Source organism: Sarcophilus harrisii, chromosome 5, assembly GCF_902635505.1.
Source record: "Sarcophilus harrisii chromosome 5, mSarHar1.11, whole genome shotgun sequence".
NCBI lineage: Eukaryota > Metazoa > Chordata > Mammalia > Dasyuromorphia > Dasyuridae > Sarcophilus > Sarcophilus harrisii.
Window position 1 is genome coordinate 132357141 of NC_045430.1, and position 15489 is coordinate 132372629.

Here is a 15489-nt window from a genome sequence, read left to right on the forward strand (position 1 = left end):
ATTTGAGTAGGAGGCTATCAGATTAACAATGTCATGAAAAGGGAGGAAGAGACTGGAGAAAAAGGAATTGAGCTGCAGGATTTTTTAAGACAAAGGTCATGTATCCCGCTGAAGGAGACAAGGGATGGAAATGGGGCCATAAGAAGTAGAACTATCATTAACTTCATACATAGAATCTTGTCTTCTTCTATTATCAGGAAAGACCAGAGCTACTCACAGGTTTAGAAAAAAAGAATCACAATCAGCAGCACCCATCTAACTGGTGACAAGATCTACGATATCTGAAGCCGTTTCTCATTATTATCGTTATTATTGAAAGAAGCTCTCATTGTTTAGTGTCTGATGATAAGTTTCCTGTTTGGTGGCTAATCCTCCAGCTTCCCACTGGTTTAACCTCAGCAACTTTTAAGCTGCCTATTATCAGTGTATCTGAAACCTCTTACATTAAGAGAGACTTTTCAGGCTCTGACATGCATTTCTGAGAAAGGCTTGCATTGCTATCTGGTTCAGTTCCCTCTGACACTAGTCTGGAGCATGATTCATTCCTCAGCGCTTTCTGTAACCCTTAAAAAATTCTTGCTCATTGACTACAGGAGCGTTGTAGAGAGGAGAAAAGTTGGGACAGAACTAAAAGCAACCAAGCTTAAACCATTAAATATTTGTAAACCTCTTTCATGTCTCTGAATTAAAAAAAAATTATTAAATGCAAAGTGTGTGGAGAGCAAAGAGATAGAGGAGGCGAGGAGGCTTGACTTAAAAAAATCAGAAAGACCTGAGTTCAAGTATAGTTTCTGATGCCTACTGTCCTCAGACACTGAGGGCAGCAAGGTGGCACAGTGGATAGTGCAGGAAATCAGGAAGCCTCATCTTCCTGAGTTCAAATCTGGTCTCAGATACTTAGCAGCTGTGTGACCTGTCTGCCTCAGTTTCCTCATCTGTAATGGAGAAGGAAATGGAAAACCACTCTAGAATCTCTGATAGGAAAACTCTAAAGTCATGAAGAGTGTGACAGGACTGAAAAATGTCAACAACAAGATCTCAGGCAAATTTTCTAAGACCAAGTATTAAAGACCTAAACAAATGAACAAAGCCAAAAGAACTTTTTAAAAAACATTTTTCATCCCATTATTCAACTGAGACAATCTATATAAAGTGCTTTGTAAACCTGGAAATGCTTTGTTAAATATTCTTAGTTATTATTAGTGTTCAAGAAATGTTTATCCCATTCTTTCAATTTTATAAATAATGCCAATGTGATTGCTACAATCTAAAGTGCTTTCTATTTAAGATGAAACAATATTATCTTCTTTTTTTTAAAGAGGCTGTTCCTGACAGCGAATTGTTTTCCATTTGAGCTTCTAGAGATTGTGAGTTTACATTCCCGGCATAGAGAGTGCTGTGATCACTGTTATAGACATTGCTCCCATTCTAAAGAAAGGCTATATGACAATGCTGGAGACTTTGTGGATGGGACAGGCTACAATACCGTATGAATCAGACATCTGGAGTCTATTCTCAGCTCTGACAAATGTCTACGCTGTGATCTTCATCAAGACATGCAATCTCTTACTTTGTTCAGCTTTCAAACAGAGACCATGCTTAGAAAGTACTTAGAGATCTTGAACGAGACATAAAAGCATGGTGATATGCCCACTCATCCAAAATGAACAGGGCTGGCCAAGAGGAGACCAGAAACAGAGAAGGGCTCTGTGCTGAGAGGAATGTGGATGCTAACTTGATCTAGTTTTCAGCACCGTCTGTTCAATAGGCGGTCATATTTTGTTTCCAGAAGACAAACACAGCTGTTAGCTTTTGACCCACCCTCGGCTACTTAGTCGGAGATTCCACACATGGTGACAACTAGAGGTAGAAGAATGGGGTTCTCATTGGAAAGCTGTGGTTTTAATGTAAGGGTCTCAAATGTTTTGCAATGTGCTTTTTGCTTTGTGAAGTGAAGTTGAGGATCTCTAGCACTCTGCAGACCCTTAGGAACAAATAACAAGTTCCATGATAACTGAACAAGGAAATGAGGATAGATGTGTGATTGATCAAAAAAATCAACTTTCTGAATCAGAACTGGAACCCAGTAATTATGACAACTGGATGTGTCTATTCTCATGTAATAATATAGTTGTATAGCACTTTACAAGGGTTTCCTCACATGAGAGGTGGAGGGTCTACATGTTATTATGGCTTGAGATGACATAGTTGTTAAGTGGTAGAATCAATACTCTAACAGCTTCCCTAAGCCCAGTGTTTGTTCTGTTATAGCATACATATACATATCACATAGGTAGTGCTTCTAGAAAGGGAACATTTTATAAGTCAGGCCCTAGCTGAAATGACCTTGTGGAACTATTATAGCCCATTTATAATGACCGTCCTAAAATGGTCTGTCAAAGCTGGGTGCTTCCAACATGTATCTGTGGGGCCAATACCAGCTAGCTCAAGAGGGGGATAAAATAGATTTTCTTCAGATATACAGTTAGCAAGAAAAATGGGCAAGACTTCAGGCTACTTTCCCTCTTCTAACATTCCAGAACCAGGGCTGCATTATTTTAAAGGGCAGTCAAGCATTTTGTCTGGTAGCCTGTGGAGTAACCTTCACTTTTGGAATTTTTTCCAGTGGGAAGGTTGGCACATGGCTCTTAGCACTGCCTAGCAGTTTGGCCTTATAAGAATTTGCTTTGCATGATTTTTCCAACCCTTGCCCCAAAGGCACAGCCTTCACAGCAGATCTCATCCTGAAAGCCAGGAAAAGGAAAAGATGCAACTAGTAATTAGTGACAAGTATGGTCTCCATCAATGGCAACCAAAAGGTACTTGCCAGGAGATTCTCCTAAATCTTTTGTTTTTAATCTTGAAAAGATTTCTTTTCTGGCATGACTATGTGATCTTTTAGTTGTTGTTACTCATGATTAGCTACCCATCTCCCATATTAAAAAAAAAACATAAATGGAAAGCTTCAAAGACTTATTCTAGGGTCATCAGCAAGCCCCAGATCAGGACTGGGAGAAATATGAGCTTCTGTCTCTCATCCTAGCATCTGTTTGCTTTCAAAGCTCTTCCATTTTGATCAATCTAAAGTGAAAAGTCTTACTTAACAAGCTTTTCAGGAAATTGAATGCTATAGGAGGGAATGTTTTAGTGACTTTGCTTTTTTCTGCTATAGAATGAATAGAATGAATAACAAAAAAAGCATCTATCAGGCACTTATTATATGGAAAATGCTGTATTAAGTGTTGGTGATAAAAAACAAAAAAGACAATCTTTTCTCAGAAGCTCATATTATAACGGGGGAAACAATGTATATAGAAGGTTTCAGCTACAATTCAGATGGGAAAGTCCCATGGTTCTTAGAGTACATCAAAGGAACAGATAGCAATACCTCTTCTTTAATGTCATTTCCAATGAGAAAATCATATCATTTTCTGAGGTTGAGCCATTTGACAGTATCAAAGGCTTTATTATCTGAGTGATTTCATTTGTCAAGGTTTGCTTATGTAACACTTTGCAAACAGGTTTTTTATTGACAAAGTGACTAGTCAAGATCTAAAACTCAAACGTTGGATAGATATCATTCCAACACACTGCTGTGGAGCCCCCTGGAAACAAGTTTTTCATATTCTATATGGAAAAATTTTTATTTTCCTTTTTTTGCTGTGGTAATTGGGGTTAAGTGACTAGCTGGGTCACACAACTAGGAAGTGTTAAGTGTCTGAGGCCAGATTTGAACTTGATTTGGAAAATCTTCCTGACTTCAGGGCTGGTACTCTATCCACTGCACCACCTAGCTGCTCCCATAATTTTTCTTTTAAAATGACTGGGAAATATCTGTTTTTGCTTAAATATTAGTTTCACTACAATGCATTTCCTCCATTCATGAAATCTCTCTCTCTCTCTCTCTCTCTCTCTCTCTCTCACACACACACACACACACACACACACACACACACACACACCTCCCACTTTCTTTTCCATTTAGAGATGATATTATTAACAGTGGGATCAGTCCATCAGTCAACAAGTATGACTAATTGATTGATCCTAGAGTGTGGGTGAAAAGACTATTGTGTTCCAAACCATCCATCTCACTGATTGGCAGCTGCAGCTTACTTTTTCTTTTTTTTTGTAGCACCTGTTGACATCTGTGCCATGGTATCTCAATTGACTCCCAACTTTGTGTGTATGTGTGTTTGTAATAGTATTTCATTCTTGACTGCTATACGCCAGGCTGTTCTGTCAGTTACTGCTGTCTCCCAGCCCTGCACAGCTCTGTCAGTCAGTGTGGGAGTTGTGGTATTATTTGCCTACTGAAGCAGAATAAACCAAAATCCTCACCTGATGAAAGGAGACTCCCACTGCTGCCGCTGATAATTTTTCCTTTGCTACCCATGTTGGCCAACTTTGATGTCTTCAGTGTTCCTGTCTCAGTCAGGTCAATAGCGATCTCACTCAGGCTCCTTGCAGCATGGATTTTAGACTAGAATCAGATGGAAAAAATATGATTATAGAGAATCTGATTTGGAGAAACATTTACCGCTTATGGACAACGGAAACTCGCCTGTTTGTGATGCTACAAGTTGACAATTAAAATACCTAAGCATTTGACTATTCCAAGTCTGGGAAGTTGAGATACAACTATTAGGTAACATACTGCTGAAACTTTTGGCAAGAGCACACTTAAGTGAGCTATCATCGAACATAAGTTACAAGTATTCTGTGATTACTTTAATTCTATGATTAAATACTTCTACTTCAAGGAGAAAAGAAATGAATTTTTAGAATTTGTATGAGTCTGTAGTGTCCTAAAGAGCAGGTCTGACCATGTTCCTCAGCCCCCTCAATAAATTCCAGTGGCTTACTATTATCTCTAGAATCAAATATGAACTTCATTATGTGGTGCCCTCACAACTTAAACTTTTCATACATCCATACACATTGTTCACCTCCATGAGACCAGAAATTTAGCCATACTGGTCCACTCACTGTTCTTCATACATGATCTCCTATAGATGTACCTTTGTACTCAATTGTTCCTCATGACTAGAATGCTTGCCCCCGTATCTCCTTTCTTAGATTCTCTGACCACCTTCAAGAACCAGCTTACGTGCCAACTTCTAAGGATGACCCTTTCCATTTATTTCAGCTGCTAATATTTTCCTTTCCAAATCTACTTTGTTTCTATCTTTTATGTATCTTATATATATATATGTCTCTGTCTCTCTCTCTCTCTTTATACACACACACACACACACACACACACACACACACACATTTGTTGACATGTGGTCTCTTCCATTAGATTATAAGCTCCTTGAGGGAAGAGACTGTTTTTGCTCTTTTTATGCATTTTCTGAGCTTAGCACAGGACTTGACATTCATATGTCAATTCAAAGCCTTAAATAAATTCTTGTTGACTGAGTGATTGATTGAGTTTCATGATGTAAAAGTCATTTTAAATTGCACCTAAAATTTAAGCCGCTTTCAAGATCTGTCTTTGTTATTCGCACTGTGCCAAAAAGATTTCTTAGTAATTTTAGGAGAATGATATTTAGTTAGTAAGTATTTATGTAGTGTATAAGATGTCAATACTTATGGAGCAAATGTTTGCCTGACTTATTCAGAGTCTAATAAAAAGTGAAAATATAAACTTTTTTTTTAAAGAACTTTTCAATATCAAAGAAAGTACATTAAACTGTGTAACTAAGTATATACATTATATATAATTTTATTTACAGTACATTGTTATAATAGTTATATGTAGGCTAATATTTGCAGTAGAGAAAAACAATAAAAATTTTGCTATGTTAATAATACATTTAGTCCCAAAGGTAATTAAAACATTTATTTTGTTAACTGCTTTTGTCAAATAAAAATGTTTTGCATTCCCATATATATTACTGGAGTTTACAATTTCCATTTAACAAGCTGGGGACAAAATTCTGAGCACAGTATTAAAGGGTATAAGCAATATTCAATTATCCTTAGCAATATGATTATATCTGTGATTGACAAATTTGCTAATGGTTCTTCTCAACTGTAGTCATTAGCCAGTGTCCAATATGTAAAAATAATCCACATGCAGTATAATTGTCACTGTGATTGATAAATTTGCTAATTGTTCTTCTCAACTGTAACCATTAGCCAGTGTTCAATATTTAAAAATAATCTACATACATGTTTGAGCACTATGGAGGTAAGCAAATTGAGAGCTGTCCTTAAAACCAGGAAGAGCTAGATTCAAGAACTCTGATATGATACTGACTGTATGATCCTGGGAAAGTCACTCATCCTGCTCATTCTAACATCCCTTCTCTATGTGGCCAGCTAGGCCCACAGGTGCTGCAGACTTTGGGACATCTATTATGTTATCTGAGATCTGACAGAATGAAGAAGAAAAGCCTAAACTGAGGCTGCAGCTGGTGAATGCAGGGAGGAGGTAGGGAAGGATGGACCATGGTGCATTTTCCATGTGTTCACAGAATAAAAGCCTAGGGAACAAAGCAAATGCTGAAGCTTGTGGTTTGTTTTGTTCACCTAGGAATGAACCGTCTTCCTCCTCATCCTTCTACTTGTGACTCTCTAGTCACGACCTCAGCAGTTTTCCTTGCTCTCAGGACTAGGTTGTCTCTCTCAAGTTAGTGCTTCCTTGTTGCATAAAATAATCATGGCTCTCACAGGATTTGGATCTGGAGCAGAAAACAGGAAAGAGCTTCTATTTCATTTTGACATGGAATATCAACAGCACCCATCTGGATGAGCCCTGTCTCTGAACAAGCTTGGATTGTGTCTGGAGAAATCCTGCTCTTCCTCTTTGGGGCAGTTGTGCTCTTAGACAAGCAAGTGGTAATAAAAAGAGAAAACAGTCCAAATCTAGCATTTAGTTATCCGTGAGAAAGATGAAAAACTCTAGGAGCTAAGGGCATCAAAAAATGTAAGCTGGAAATATGCCACTAATTTGCGGAGTGACTTTACTTTTGTGTGGTTAAGCCTGAAGTTTCAGCATCCTCAAGAGAAAACCAAGGACAATTGCCTCCCCCTGCCATATACATATATGGTTTTGTGTATGTGTGTGTGTGTGTGTGTGTGTGTGTGTGTGTGTGCATGCTGCTGGTGGTAGTGGGATTATGTGAAATACCTTCACTTTGGGCTTTAGTCTCAAATGTATGAGCCCAGAAAAGGCAGCAAGGATCCAGCAAAGAAGACTTCAGAAAAACTTCCTGGTTTGAATTGGAATTCTATTATGACAACAATCAAGTTAGTCTGGGTTGGAGTAGCAGCAGAAATGAAGCAGGGTGGTTTTTTTTTTTTTTTTTTTTTTTTTTTTTTCTGGCAAAGCAAATAGTTTTAACTGTCCCAGAAGGAGCCTTCAGACTTCTCAGTCTCAGTAAGATCTGTGTGACCTAAGGCCTTCTAGTCTGAGATATCAAGCTCATGAAAGCAAGACTGAAATTTCTTTTGACTCCTGGTCTTGGATAAAATGAAGAAGCCTCTATTATCTCAGAAAAGAAGAAAGACTCTCTCAATTATCTGCTATCTGAGGGAAGACTGTTATTAAGTTTCTGGGAAAAGTTAGCTCTTTAAAAGATAAGGATGGGAACTGTGATTTCATTGGCAAGGGAATCCCAGGTGAGAAAGGTCCCTCTACCAAGGCAGGTTGGTACCTTCTCCATCACTAATTGTTCTTTAGATGATTTGCATTTTAGAATATTTTCATCTGGAGATAGCAAGTCCTTCCTTGTCATAAGGATATAATGGTTTTTCAGACTTGGAGTAATGACAGCTACTTATTTTGATCTCCGAGGTAATATGCAGTCAGTTACTAATTGCAATGGATATTTCTATAGTATAATGTCTCTTGTTCTCCAAAGGTTTCATAGCCATGAATCAATTTATATTGAGTCCACCAGTTCCCTCCTCCCAGGGAGGAATGGTCTTCAATGATAGAAGTGGGAGAAACTAATAAAGTTTAAGAAAAAAAAAAGACACCAATGAAGTACAAGTCTATGTGTGTATATGCATATGGGGGCTTGCATGTATGTGCATGGCAGGGATGAGAAGGGAGAATGAGAGACAGCATATATGTACATGAGATAAACACACAGAATCCACAAATGGAGGAAATAGTCTGAACCAGGGATAGACCATGACATTTTGGGCTACCTTTTGGGGTACTGTTTGCTAAGACCACTAGATAACACTTGTCTCTGGTTGGTAAACATTGTGTGAGAGGCCCTGCTGAAGAAATGAATGTTTCTATATATTAATACTATATATGGCAGAGTGGGATGCGATCTTTGATACATTAGACAACGTGAGGTATTCTAAAATATATTAAAAGTGCTTAGTCCTGAACTGTTTCAACCTAATTCATCTGGAGATGTACCTATTCATCAGGAAGAATCTAAGCAGTTATGTGCATATATATATATATATATATATATATATGTTATTTATATACATTAGATCATATGCACGCATATTTTTCATTCTTCAGATGAGGATTTTATGATATACTTCCCCTATGGGAGCATTTTATCAGCTCTATCATCTCCATTTTAAATTGTGAACTTTCATTCATTTAACTAACATAACTGTGGTAGCAATTTGCATAATAATTTCACAATGCTTGTCTCATTTACACTTTTGATTATTGGATAAGGACAGGAATTTTCACTCTTATTCTCCCCCTGGAGAAACCAAAGTCCAACAAAGTTCAGGAATCCAAATGCTGTCCATTATCCTATTGGAGGGAATGGAAGAGCATCACATGGCATTTGTGATCAACCAAGACTTACTTTAGTGAAGGGATTGTGCCCAGTGAGGACATGCATCCTCTTTCACAGAAAGTTTGGCTACTGAAAGTAAGAGATATTCAGGACTTCCTTGTTGATACTGAAATTTGCTTTAGTCTTTTAATTGATTATTGTTATACTAGGAATATAATCTTAAAATAATATTATATAACAATATAATGTTATTGTATCATCTTTCTACATAAAAATACTTCTTTCAGGATAAACACAAGAGGTAGCATCTTTATATGATCAATCAACACTGTCTATAAGGCACTGTGGTAAGTAGAAAATGTATTAAGCTGGCAGCCATGGTGTGGTGCAGGGCTTCTGGAACTTTTTTCCACTCAGGACCCCTTTTTGTTTAAGAAATTTTTCCATTCACTGCCCCAGGTATATAGGTCTATAAAACAGGTATTCTAATCAAACATTAACTGATAATAAATAATAACTTTGTGACATCCTCCCCCCACATTCATTTACATGACTCTGTGAGGGTTGAGACCCACAGTTTAACCTTTGGTATTAATGTGCTATAATCTGGAAGTCCTGTAAATCTGAATTTAAATCTCATTTCTAATAATTGCTGTGGGATTCTGCTCAAATAGATAGATTTACCTTTCTGAGACTGAGTTTTCTCATTTTGGGGGTGGGATGGGTTCCAATCATCACTGGGATTTCAGTGGTAGAGCTGGAGGATATAGTAGAGTGATGATATTTCTTCTAACAATGGGAAATTCTTATGTAACGTACAATGCTTTTAGAGGCACTGAATCTCTTACCCCAGGGTAAGCTAGCTGGTAGATTTCATGGACAGAATTGGAACTCTGCTTATCCTGCCTTTTATCCATATCTCTTTTTATTATGCCAGTTGTTTTTTTTCCTTCAATTGTAAAATGAACAAAATGATATTTGTGCTATCAGCCTCACATAGCTATTAGGAGCAAAGTATTCTACAATGCATATTTTATATATATATATATATATATATATATATATGTGTATATACACACACACATGTGTGTATACATATATACAAAGATACATAATTATGATAACATGTTTCAAATTTTACTTGTAAATTATATTGCTAGTTATGGAGCAAAAATACAGGTTTTTTCCCCCTTTAAATATATGTGGATTTCACTATTTGGACTTTTACATCAAGAAGGATTAACTTCTTTACTCTAAAAAATTACTGAACCATCTTTCCTTCATCATATATCACTGTAACAAAGGTCCATGGATCTAGAGCTTGAAGCTAATCCCCTCACTGCACAGATGAAGAGCCCTTAACCCAAGAAGGTTTTTAAGGGACATATCACATAGGTAGTAAGAGCCAATGGCAGCATTTGGATGAACCCAGGTTGTGACTTTAAAATCATAAAATTAGTATTGAAAGGTTTTGGCTTCTAACTGGTCACACTAATAGTAAGCTCATAGTTTTTAGTTTTGCTAAAATTCTTATACCATTCAGCATAGGCAACATAAAACTAGTGAGACACTGGACATGGTTTCATTTTTTTTTTCATTTTTATATTAAAGTCTCAAATTCTTGTGCCATTATAAATCATTACCATAAAGACTATAGCGCTTAACATTCTGATACATTCTTAATAGGATAAAGAAAAGTGGAATGTAGAGAGCACCATTCCCGAAATGAAGAGGACCTGAGTTCAAATGGGATTTCAGACACATCACCAACTGTGTGACTTTAGTCACCTAAGTAGGTGTGCAACCCCAATTGTGTTGGAAGAAGGAAGGCAGGCAGGCAGGCAGGAAGGAAGAACAGAAGTAAGTAAGGGAAGGAAGGAGGATGGGAGGGAGGGAGGGAGGGAGGGAGAGAGGAAGAGAAGAAGGGAAATTATAAAATGTCAAAGGTGGGGGGTGGTAAAATTTTATCCCAGACCCAATTCAAGCCAACAACTGCCAAGAAGGTGGTAGGAATATAAAAAACTAGCAAGGGGAAAAAAAACAAAACAAAATAGTAGTTATCTCATGACTAGTTTGCATGGTAGATAGTGCCTAGTTGAAAGTTATTCTACACTCTCCTTATCCTCTTCTCCCTCTTTCCCTTCCGATGCTCCCTTGGAAAAAGAAAATCCCCAAGACCTGTAGAGTTGCACCGGACTAATGATACTCTGCATTGGTAGAATTTATGAGTCCTCTCACACCCACCACAGAAACTAACACTGCAGGAGAGAAGGCTCTACAAGAAATGGGTGGTATCGTCCCGCTGAGCTGCCAAGGTTGGCTCATGAGATATTTCCACCCCTCCCCCACAGCTGTAAGCTCCAGAGCCCATCTTGATATGCTTTATTCCTGAGGGATAATGAGTAGGAGTGACTCCTGAGGGAGAAGGATGGGGAGGGAGGAGGAGGATGGGGAGGTGAAGTAGTGGGGAGGAGTGAGTGTTGATATGTTTGTGTGTGTGAACTAGAAGGACGTCACCCACCCACCCCAGCTGAAGAGAACTGTCTGTGTGTGAGGGAACCCCAGGGATCTGAACAAAGTTGGTGTTTACAAATTTCTGAGGTCCAGGGCTCAATCTTGGAGAAATTTATTATTAATTTTTGTTTCTTTTTCCTGTGTGTGTGTGTGTAAGAGAGAGAGAGAGAGACAGAGAGAGACAGAGAGAGAGAGACAGAGAGAGGGGAGGAGGGAGGGAGGGAAAGAGGGAGGGAGGGAAAGGAAAAGAAGGGAGGGAGAGTTTGTGTGTTTGTGTGTGTGTAGTTAGCAGTTAGAAAAGCCTTCAAGGTTCAGAGCAATTATCTAAAACAGTTAGATGTTGTCTATTAACTGAGAAAGGTTACTTCTCTTCCCTCTAGAAAGAAGGAAACTATTTACCACTGTATAAAATACTAGTTAAAGAGTTTTCATTTTTGTTCTGAGGTGAGTTTCCCCGTGTTTAAAAGTGGGTCAGTAGACTACAAATGGGCCTTCTAAGCCTACATCAGAAGGATGAGCAAATGAGATTATGGGTGGGCCAGAAACCCCTCTGGCACCTTGGAGGGAACTGGCCTGTTGGCAAATTCTATCTTCAGCCCAAAGAGGGAGAGAACACCATGACTGGCATAAGTTTATGCCAGTAATGAATAAAATGGGCCCCAGTCCAATTTTTAATCCCCGAGTTATGTGATTCCTGGGGCCCATCCAGTCTATGACCTCCAGGTTTATCCGTGGTCTATTTAGGAGAAATCTACAGCCTTTGTGAAATCTGCAGTGTAAAAAGATTGTTGCCTCCGTGGGACGGGGAAGAGTTTTACCTTACTCTGCTTTCTGTCCAGGTAGAACTGGTGTTGGCTAATGGCCATAGCCCATATGGACTTGATTAATGCTGGACATGCATACCACGTATGCACTGCAATGCCGCTGTGACCGAAGGTCCTCCTAGTCACCGAGGCCCTGGGGAAACAGAACAAGAAGGTGGGACATGTTTATGCTGGGGCTATTTTCAGGGTCAGTCAGTAAATCAGTGATGAGATTTTATAGTGCTAAAGACAATGCTGGGTGGTTACAAAATGTGACTTGTCAGAAGGCACCAACACAGACACACACACACATATTTCGGAGACAAGCCAGCTTTTAAAAGTCCCTTTTTGGACTCCTGACTCCTTAGAACTCAGGCAGCTGCCAAGTCTCTGCTTTGCTGGGTCACAGATGGGTCAAAGCAGGCCACCGGCCTTTCTTGTTTGAAACTGTGTTCTTGACAAAGGCCCAACTAACAGAGAGAATAAAAGCCTTCTATTTAAGAAAAGCCCTGAATTAATTGGCAATGTGGTCTCTGGTTGAAAATACAGGTAAATTATTTCCTAATCCTTGGAGGTCAGAACTCCTGACTCAGCCAGGCCTTTTCCATCACCTTAGGCTCCATCCACCATGGGAAATGTTGATTATCAAGTTCAATGTGTCTGTTGGGGTGGAGAGCAGTTAGAGGAAAGATTGTTGGAGCTGGAAGGAACCTTAGAGATTATCTAGGCCAGTTAGTCTTAAAGTGTGGTCATCACCTTGGTGGTCCCTAATACCTCTTCAGGAGGTCCTCCAGGTAAAAATGATTTTCATAAGATTGCCATGTTTATTTATGTTACCCACATAAACAAAAACTCTTTGGCATCTTCAGTATTTTTAAGAGAATAAAGGGGATCTGAGATCAAAAATTTTAACAATTACTGATCTAGACTAAAGCCATTATCTCATAGCTGGTACAACCTGGGCTAGAAGAATGGAGAAATGACAACAAGGGTAATGAATGATAGAGAGTAATGAATGACAAAGTGGAATTCCCCCTCTTCCCTCACCCCCCAGCAAAGATCACTTATTTCAGCATGGAGTAGAGAATAAAGAAGACAGCTAGATTTCCAAAATGAAACTGGAAACCACTGGTTTTTCATATAATTAGCTGCAATAAAGAATAGAGGTCAATGTTTTCCCAGAAGGGAAGGAAGTCTCTCTCTTAACAAATAAAGGCTGTCTGGCCACTTTACCGGTGGTCATTACATGGTAATGGTAGATTGATCATTATGAAAATGGAATTTTAGCTCTGGAAAGCAGCATGAGGGGGAGGGTGTGTGTGTATGTGAGTGTGTGGGTGGATGTTTCCCATTGATTAATGAGCAAATGGAGAAGGAACATTGGTGTAGGAGTTAAGGTGTCTCAGGTCTTTTATTCAGAAGAAGGAAGGAATATAGTTTCCCTAAAATCAGTAAATTGGAAGATCCTGGGTAATAGAATACTATCATTAGTTTTCAAGAAGTTTTAATTCTAAGTAGGATTGTCAACCTTTCCCCCTCGAGGAATATTCAAGGTATTTTCCTTCTTTCACTTTTGTTAAGGTTACAGATTTAACTTTCTCCCTTCCTCCTCACCCCCTTTCTCAATACTCACTTTTTTATTGAAAAAGTCAAATCTAGTGTCAAATAATACACCTAATTCTAGGTATGTATGATTTGTATTGTTGCTTTGTTTAAAATGAAAGTTGGGGGGAAAGACAGCTTGTGAATGAGCAAACATTTGTCAGTTAGTTGAAATGGGTCCAGAAAAAGAGGGCAGGGAGGGAACCACATACAACAAAACACAGATTTAAAAATGAAACTGCCAACCAAGGGCTTGGCTCCCATAATAGCTATAGGAACTAGGAAGAGTTCAGCTTTTATTCTTCTCTAGCAAAGCTGAATTTGAAAGGAGAGTGGGAAGGGGAAAGAAACTTGAAATTTAAGACAATGAAAGTTGCAAGATGAACAGTAGCTTGTGGAAGGATCGTTATTTTTCTCAGAAGGATAGTGGGGAAAAATTAAGAACTACCAGGTCTGAGTATAACCACATTCTTTCCCTATTTCAGACCTTTCCTAAAGCATGTTTTCTTCTGCTCTCCCTGCTTCTATTAACCTGACTATCTGACAAATTTAGAGGGCCAGAAAATTAGGAGTTAGGCATGGAGCCAGTTCCCCTCCACCCCCCAGCAATTTTACATGATCTTCTGTGCTCTGTATTGAAGAGATAATGATGGGGATGGGTAGGGCAAAGGGAAAGGCTGTGAGTAAATGTGTGACTGATCCAACTCGGAAAACATCAGCTCTAGTGAATTATTTTCTTGTAAATTGCAATTTCCAAGTGATTGCATTTTAATGAAATGATTATAGCTGGCATTTCCTATGGTCATGCTCAGTTCTGACTTCCCTTCCTCATCCTTAATAGACAAGTTTGAGGAGTTAGGTATTGACCGATTAGCATCCTTGTTACATGTGGTCAATTAGATTAATCTACTGTACTCCAAAGAAAACAATATACCAAGAACCAGGATGACAAATGCAATTAATACTGGGAGAAATCTCTTCCTTGGGTACTTCTTGCATCTTATACTCCCTTTGCCTGGGAAAGGGTCCTTGTTTAGTTAAGTAGCTACTCAGGGCTTTGTACTGACAGCAGCAGGATGTCTGGGCCTTCACTTTTCCAGCTTTCTCCAGTTCTCTTCTCCCTCTATTCTATCTACTTCACAGATTGAGAACATGCACCTAACATCTGGATCTTCCTGCCATCTCTCCTCCTTTTCTAGTCACATACCTATATTGCATGCATCCTTGAAGGCCCAGTTCAGGTACATTTTACTTGGTGGGATTGATCTTGCCCATCTCAGCCCAAGATAATCTCTTCCTCCTCTGAATGTCCCAATAATACTTATATGGTATTAATCATCCACTGTCTTTTATTATTCTATGAATGATTCTACAATTTTCTTTTAGTATTCTTGTTTCCCTCTTCCTTGGATTGTAACTTCCCTGGGGATAGAAATCAATTATTTCTATTTCTTTGTATCATATGATTATAGATCTAGAACAGGAAAGAATGTTGGAGGGAATCTAATTTAACTCCATCAATTTACAGATGCAGGAACTGAGGTCCAAAGCAATGATGTGACTTGCCCAAGATCATACAAGCACTAAGTGGTACCTCAATAGAAGGTCCTCAATAAAATGACCGATTAATTACTCTCAATTTAAAGGTTTAAAGTTTCCCTATATTAAATTATTATATATTATATCCAGAGGATTTCTTTTCCTTTCCTATTATTCTAAGAAACAGAAAGAAAATAAAACATTCTTGTGGTAATTTGACAGCTAGGGGAAATTGAGATAGGAGCAGCTAATTAAATTTTATGAAATTAATTTCCATTTTCACATTTATTCTTCCTCTC

At 38.5% G+C, this 15489-nt stretch overlaps 1 protein-coding gene across 1 annotated transcript in view; it reads right to left on the bottom strand.

Moving 5' to 3' along the window:
• Positions 1-15489, bottom strand: part of FRMD4A (FERM domain containing 4A) — a 367656-nt gene that overhangs the window by 50267 nt on the left and 301900 nt on the right. Inside the window, exons 13-14 of the mRNA XM_031940653.1 lie at positions 12065-12203; positions 4342-4483 (exon numbers count right to left, since the gene is read on the bottom strand). Coding sequence (XP_031796513.1) covers positions 4342-4483; positions 12065-12203 — 281 coding nt within the window. The remainder of the gene's footprint in view (positions 1-4341; positions 4484-12064; positions 12204-15489) is intronic.